Source organism: Acanthisitta chloris, unplaced genomic scaffold (assembly GCF_000695815.1).
Source record: "Acanthisitta chloris isolate BGI_N310 unplaced genomic scaffold, ASM69581v1 scaffold25822, whole genome shotgun sequence".
NCBI classification, from domain to species: domain Eukaryota; kingdom Metazoa; phylum Chordata; class Aves; order Passeriformes; family Acanthisittidae; genus Acanthisitta; species Acanthisitta chloris.
This window is the reverse complement of record NW_008661430.1, coordinates 5,640-12,981: the sequence shown is the minus strand read 5'-3', so window position 1 is coordinate 12,981 and position 7,342 is coordinate 5,640. Positions and strand designations below refer to the sequence as shown.

The 7,342-nt window shown below is 46.3% G+C and overlaps 1 protein-coding gene across 1 annotated transcript; it reads left to right on the top strand.

Annotated features, from left to right (window-relative positions):
- Positions 1-722: 722 nt before the first annotated feature.
- Positions 723-7,038, top strand: MRPL1 (mitochondrial ribosomal protein L1; the record flags this gene model as incomplete). Its single annotated transcript, XM_009070235.1, is given in 8 exon segments — positions 723-960; positions 1,544-1,627; positions 2,048-2,119; positions 2,318-2,429; positions 3,056-3,156; positions 6,115-6,196; positions 6,879-6,926; positions 6,929-7,038. Coding segments are annotated over 8 exon segments (847 nt in total), but the record flags the coding sequence as incomplete, so codon positions are not given.
- Between the last annotated feature and the right edge of the window lie 304 nt (positions 7,039-7,342).

Sequence of the window (7,342 nt, the reverse complement as noted above, 5' to 3'; positions counted from 1 at the left end):
GTTTCGAACACTTGCTCCTCTTCAATTTGCTTTTTATTGCTTAATTTGGTGTCATTTTAATAGCACAGCATGAGAGGGAGGAGGAACAACGAGCTCTGTGTGCAGGAGAGTGAGGTGTGCTGTGCATTGAGTGTTCTGGAGTGCTGCAGGCTCTGCTTAGGGAGGAGTGGAGTGTCTTTTTATTGCTTTAGTAGTCTTTCCCTTGATTTGAGACCCTTGGAAAACAGGAGAATGGAGTTTGGGATTGGTGTTTGCTAACAGGTTAAATGCCACAGGGAAAGGAGAAGAAACCATTTGAATCGGATGGGACAGCCATGACCCATTGGAACAGTGAAAACCTTCTGGTTGTTCCTTCTGATGATTTTCTGAGTGGGATTTTCCCAGCTTAGAAGTCGAGAATCTCTTCCAGCCCATGTGAAGGCAAGGCCAGTAGCAGCTGGTGTATTCCTCCTAAACTGGTTTGGCTTTGCTGCAGCAGAAGGTCCTTCCCTTGGTTCCATGCAAATGTGGCTGTGTGGGTTGAGGAGCATCATTGCCCTCAGAGCTTTTCGTTCCTGTCTTGGCCATCAGAGACAAGTACCAGGGATGAGGTTTGGGATGATCCTCCTGGTCTAGAACTTTCTTTGTTAACCCACTGGTACAAGTGACACATGACACATCATGTTTGTGGTATGCCAGACCCTTCATTGATGAGATATCTAACCATGTTCTTCTGGTCTCAGACCTGCCAAAAGAGGTGCCCAGAGGGACAAACAGGAGGAGAAGAAGAAACGAACCCCTCGGAGGCCACTGATGGTCAAACCTGTGGATGATGTGTACCTGACATGGCTCTACCAGCGACCCTCCTATGGTGTGGAGCAGGCTGTGGGCATGCTGAAGAAGTTCCAGGAGCTGGACTTCACTCACCCCAAGCAGTTTGTGTACATCAATGTGTTCCTAGACATGGCACTACAGAAGAAGGTGTGTTGGAAGGGAGTTGGGAGCACTTTGTGAGGTGTTCTTGAGGGCAGAGCAGGTCACAGGTCACCTGGTACAGGTGGCTTTGTGTCCTATTTACAGTGGTTCAGACTCCTGAGGTGATTTTGGGGGGTTCTGGCAGGGTCACAGCCTAAGGATTGTCAGCAGCAAAGCTGGGGACGTCATGGAATTGGTTTCAAACACTTGCTCATTTTGTTTCTTATTGCTTCATGTGTTGTCCCTCGAATAGCACAACATGAGTGGAGGCAGTGACAGCCACCTCTGTGCTGACCCCACCATGGAGGGGTTTAAAAACAGGCTAATCTGTGGTTAAAATTCATCCCACCCCCTCAAACTGAGCTTTAAATGCCTTTGGATTTCCCACTCCCATGATTTAGGCCACGCACCTTGGCGTGTTCTGCTCTGGGGTGGTTGTTACAGGGGGAAGTTTAACTACAAACTTCAGTTCATCACCTTGTTTGGGTTTTCTTTCAGATTTAGGGGCCCAACTCCCTGTGGTTGTGTAACTCACCCTCGAGCCATGACTTCTTTTTGTTTGCTTTAATGGTTTTCCTTCACTTCCCAGAAAAAAGTGGAGCCTTTTGCCAGCACTGTGGTTTTCCCCCATCGCTTTACAGATGAAGTGAAGAAGGTTTTGGTTTTCACAGAGGTGAGTAAGCCTGAACTGCTTTGTTTTCATGTGGTTTACATGCCCAACAAGCTCTTGCAGCTCTCCCTTGCCAGTGAATCTTTCCAACAGAACAGACCTCTGTGTATTTGTGTGAGATGATCCCAGAGAGCTGTGTGCCAGGTCCTCCCAACCTTCTCTCTTCCCTCCAGTTCAGGTGATCCTGTGCTTTGGGAAGGTGTTACCTGGGAAAAGGCTGAGTGGCTGAAACAGTTGCTGGTGTTTTTAGGTGCAAGTGTGGAGCTGTTCCCTTGTTTTTTGTGAGGAAAAGTCCATCCTGGCTTTGAATCCTGAGTATCTGCTTGGAGCAGGAGCTTGAGCCAAAACTTTTACAGCCCTGAAGCCTTTTGCTCCAGGCTCATGGGCAGCCGAGTTGTTTATGTCTGTTTTTTCTCTCAACAGAATGAGCAAGAGGCTGAAATAGCTCGAGAGCATGGAGCTGCTGTCGTGGGAGGAGTCGAATTAATCAAATGGGTACTGAGTTTCTTTAATAATTCCCTAGATATCCCAACTTAAACAGGATTTGAGGCCTGGGGAGGGGAAGAAGCTGATGGTGCAGTGAGCTCTGGCTTGGAGGCAGCAGCCAGTGTGAAGAGTGAGAGATGTTTGTGTGCTGAGACACCTTTGTAGGTCAGTTTGTGTGCTGAACATAGGGAATTGTTCCTGTTGCAGATCCTGGAAGATGAAATCCAAGCAGACTTCTACGTAGCTGTTCCTGCCATAATACCCAAGCTCATACCGCTGAGGAACAAGCTCAAGCGAAAGTACCCGACCACCAGGAAAAGTAAGAGGCAATTCCTTCTCACAAACCTCAGTGGCTGAAGAAGATTGAGCCCCAGAGGTGTCACTGACATGGGGTTTGATGAGGATGTAGAGTTAAAGATTGAGAGTTTGTGAGTGAGCAACTTGTTTTGCCTTAGGTCGTGGTCGTGTGTGCTTGTCTCCTACAACAGGCAAGTCTGGGGGTAGATGAAGATAAATTTGCCTCCTAGTTGCCCGTATTAATTGCCTTGCTCATTAATCCTGATGAAAGGGGAAGATGGAAGCTATTTATGTAATCACAGGCTCACTCAGGTTGGAAAAGACCTCTGAGGTCATCGAGTCCAACCCATGACCTAACACCACCAAGGCAACTAGTCCATGGCACTGAGTGCCACGTCCAGTCTCTGCTTAAACACATCCCGGGATGGTGACTCCACCACCTCCCTGGGCAGCACATTCCAGTGTCTGATCACCCTTTCTGGGAAGATAGATATGAGGACATTGTTGTCTTGTTGATGAAGCTGCACTTTGGAGTGGACTTCAATGGCCTTAGCTGGAAGATTGAGTTACCCCTTCACTAGTGCCACACTTATCCATGCTGCTCAGCATCACTCAGAGCACCTTTTTGCCTTTTCTTTCAAAAACCAGATTCCCTGGGCACTGACATTCCCAAAATGCTGCAGCTCTTCAGGGAATGCCACGAGTATGCAGTGGAGGATGAGAGGATCATCAGGACCAGAATAGCCAGGGTGAGTTTTATGGAGAGTGCTTGAGTCTTGTCTCCTGAGCACACCTGAGGTTGATATTAAAAGAAGAGGAAGACCATGTTTTCCATCTCTCCCCCAAGGCTTTTAACTGTGTTCCCGTGAAGGAAGTGGAGCTCCCTGTTGTGTGACACCTTCAGCTGCTCTGAGCCCTTCTGTTTGAGTAGATGAACTCTGGCTGTATAAATCCATGATCATATGAACAAGAGGAAAAAAAAACCCTTTGCTGTAACCTAAGAATTAAAGACATTTAATTTTGGTAACCAGAGTTCTGGGCTGGAGCAGAAAGCACCAACTGTTTGTGTTACACCTGAAACCCAGCATTAATTTTTGCCTGTTGATTTACTTTCTGTGCCCCAAACTGTGGTTGATTTCTGTTTCCCCTCTTTGTCCATTGTGATCGTGCCTGATGTTTGGTTTTCCAAACAAGGGTACACAATACCTGGCTCCTGAAGCTTTGCCTGCCAGTATTGGAGATCAACACATTTATTGCTTCTGGGTAGCTGCTCTGGGTTGTCCATGCGAATTCCAAGGGCTTCCTCAGCTATATGATTCCCAAAACTGAGTTTTTGGGAACTGTTCTGCTTGAGTGTGTTCTCTATGGTACTTGGATCCAGGCAGGAAGTGTCTTTAGCTGTTTAAGTTTCATGAACTGCATGAAACTCTTCAAATCCATAGGGCAGTCTTGGTTTCAAGTGTTGAACTGTAGCCTTTAATCCTTGCTTTGGATGGCCTAAACCTTCAGCATTTTATCCTCTAAAATTCCTCAAAAATTTAGGCTCAAAAATTCCTGTAAATGAAACTTGTTGTGAAGTTTCTTGTCATGTAGTCAGGAAGAAAACCAGGTTTGCAGTCCAGGTGGAGGAGGAACTCTGATGTGTGACAGAGGTGACACTAACACACTGCTGTGTGCAGGGGCTGACTCAGTTGTTGTGGCCGGTGTGAGACATCTCCACCCTCCCCAGCTACTCTCCTCCCCCTGACCTAGTTCTGTTTCTGGGTGGATCTGCTCGCCACCACACCAAGGGCTGCTCCAATTTACGACTTGCCAGAGAGAAAATACCAATTCATGAAGTGCACAGGAGTAGGAAGATCCATTGCTGCATCCCAAACAGCTCCTGGGACTGTGCCAAGCTGGTGTTTCTCAGGGATGTTGTCCCTGGAGTGCTGCTGTCTCACGGTGCCTCTGAGCTCACAGTGGCTTCATGTCCTGCAGCACTCCCATGTCAGCCAGCAGCCCCAGCAGGGATGGAGGTGTCTTTGGAAAGCCCAGAAGTTGGCAGCAGTGAAGTTTAATTAGTTGTGGAACTAAGAATGGCAAATACCCTTTGAAAACACAGAGTGTAAAGCAGAAGGGAGAGGAGTGAGGACACTCAGGGTTTCTCCCTCAGAGCTGCAGTGGGTCACACAGTTTTGCTGAGGGTTTTACCTGACCTGAGGTCAGACATGGGGTGGTGATCATTACACAACTTTCTCTTCCCAAGCTGGAGTTGCCTTGAGGAAAATCAGAGTCCAAATGTGACACCAGGAAGGAATTTATATGTATAAATTATACCAGAAAATTTTCCTTAAAGAAGTTCCAAAATGGCTTTTAATACACTATTTTTAATATGCTAAATCGCTCACATTTTGTCTAGAGGCATTTGAAGACAAAGTTTTTGGGGTATGGTAGGATCAAGCATGGAATGAAGAGAAAATCTGGTTCTGTTCCAGTGTTGTTGCACATTCCTAAGGGATCTTGCTCAAATTACCACTGGGAGTTACTTATTTGTTGTGTTCCTGACATGTCCTGCTGTGGTAAAAAGGTGAAAGAGGTGGAGAAGGTAAATCTCCTCATAACATGAGGAGACAAAAGGTACCTGCTTGGAAAACAGAGCTGTGAGCTCATTTGTCATTCCTTGTTTTGCATCTGACTGGAATAGAAGTGCATATACTTCTGTGTGCAGCTGGAATTCTGCATCCTGATATGGAGGGAGTCAAACTGAGGGGAAAAGGGGAGCCAGTAACTTCCCTGAACCTTTTACAGCACTTTGTGCTGCTCTAGAGAGAAGTGCCCAAAGCTTTGAACACTGAGATAGGTGACTGTGACTGTGTGGGCACAAGGATTTGCTGTGGAATGCTTAGGTGGATGCTGGGAATATTTCTGTGGATGTGGAAGGTATTTGGAGATCCTTGGAGCCTGTAAGCATTACCTGTAATCATTATAGAGCTGTCAGCACCTCCAGGAAACTCTGGCAGGTGATCTCTTAGGATGTGTCATGCAAGTCACTCTGTCCCACTTTCCTGTCTGAACAAATGGAGACATTAACTTGTGTCTTCAAGTTCAGAGATGCATTTTGTCTCATAATGTGCTTCCGGAGCCTTGTAAGACGTCGTAACTTGCTCAGAGCCACTTGCAGATCCTGTCTGTTAGGAGTGAATGCTCCTAGATGTCGTTATGAGTGAGGGATCCCAGGGAATCACACAATCATGGAGTGGTTTGGCTTGGAAGGGACCTTAAAGGTCATCTCATCCCACCCCCTGCTATGGTCAGGGACACCTCCCACCAGCCCAGGTTGCTCCAAGCCCCATCCAACCTGGAACACCTCCAGGGGTGGGGCAGCCACAGCTTCTCTGGGATACCTCATCCAGTGCCTCAGCACCTCACAGGGAAGAGTTTCTTCCTGATGGATTGATTCACTTGGTTCTGTTCAGGTTCTTACTGCCTCTGTTTTTAGAGTGGTTTTGAGATGATCCTTTTTGTGGTCTTTGGCAGCTGCTGCTTCCCTCAAAGGCTTCATTGTAATAAGGTTTTTGCCAAAACATTGTACACAGATTCATTTTTGAGACTTGTTAGCCCTTTAAGGATCTGTGTTGTTACAGTTACCACTTTCCCAGTGTTCTCAGATTATTAATCTAAGATTCATCTGTCACCATGACTAACTTGGTATTATGCTCTTCCAGCTGGATATGCCAACTGAGCACATAATTGCCAACCTGAAAACAATAATCCATGACATCTGCACCTTCAAGCCATCAACCTATGGTAAGGAGCTGTGGGCTAAAGAGCCAGTTGGAGTTGGAGCAAACAGAACTGAAAATGGGAGGTTTTGCTAGGTTGTCATTAAATGACCTTTGTGTTCTCAAGCCATTCCTGAAGTTTATGCTGCTCCAAGGGAAAAGCTATTAATGTGCTTTTAATTCCTTAGCAAAAGGAGTTACAAAGGAGTAATGATGTGAGCTTTAAACAAGGGGCACTGCATAGCTGGAGAGGAAGTGGTGATTCATCAACAGCATTTCAGGGAAGAATAGCCTTGTGCAAGCTAAGGAAACAACTTTGTGTTAACACTTTGCTAATTGCCAGAAGAATCGTCCTGCATCTCTCCCAGTGATGCTGTTGATAGTGGCTGCAGAGACCAGACCAGGAAAAGCCACACACACATGCCTTGAGCAGGCTAAATGGAAAGGAGAAGGGGTTGGTTGACTTGAGTGTAATAAATAGCTGCAGAAAGGGCTGTTGGCTTTGTTCTCAGTGGGTTTCAAAGTGAATTGCACCAGGTTAGTTCAGTCTAATGGTCAGGGAGGATGGTTAACTCTGGGCTGAGGGATGTGTTTCTTGGGGTTCTGGTCATGTGCTTGACACAGAAGGGATTAGCACTGAGATAAATCAGCCTGGGGATGTGAAAAAGGGTAGAGTGACCAGATTGGTGATGTTCTCTGTCTTCTAGATCCTATTGTGCGGAAGCTGGTCATCAGATCTTCAACCAGTGAAGGCTTGCTGATGGAATTCTACCTCAGGCAGAGAAAGTAGAAGAAGAAGGAGAAAATGCAGATGATGGTGATGATGCTGAAGAAGAAAAACCTGTCCAAAACCCTGTTAGTACCTGATGTCTTTCATTTCCTGTAGAGCTGATGATCAAGCTTGGAAAGCAAATGGTGTCACTCACATCATACTTGAAAGGGAGAAATAAATGGAACTTGTGATTTTCATTTGTAAATTCTGTGTAGCGTGAAACATGGTCCCAAACGAGCATCTTGTCAAACCCAAGGAAAACTGTCTGTAAGGAAAAATTGGATGTGTTCTGTGGGAGGAGTGACCATGCCCCTCCTCTCTCTGCTCGTGCAGTTTCACCTCTGCATGACTGACGTGATGCCTCTCAGAGAATCCAAGCAGTTAGTGGTTTGCTTGCAC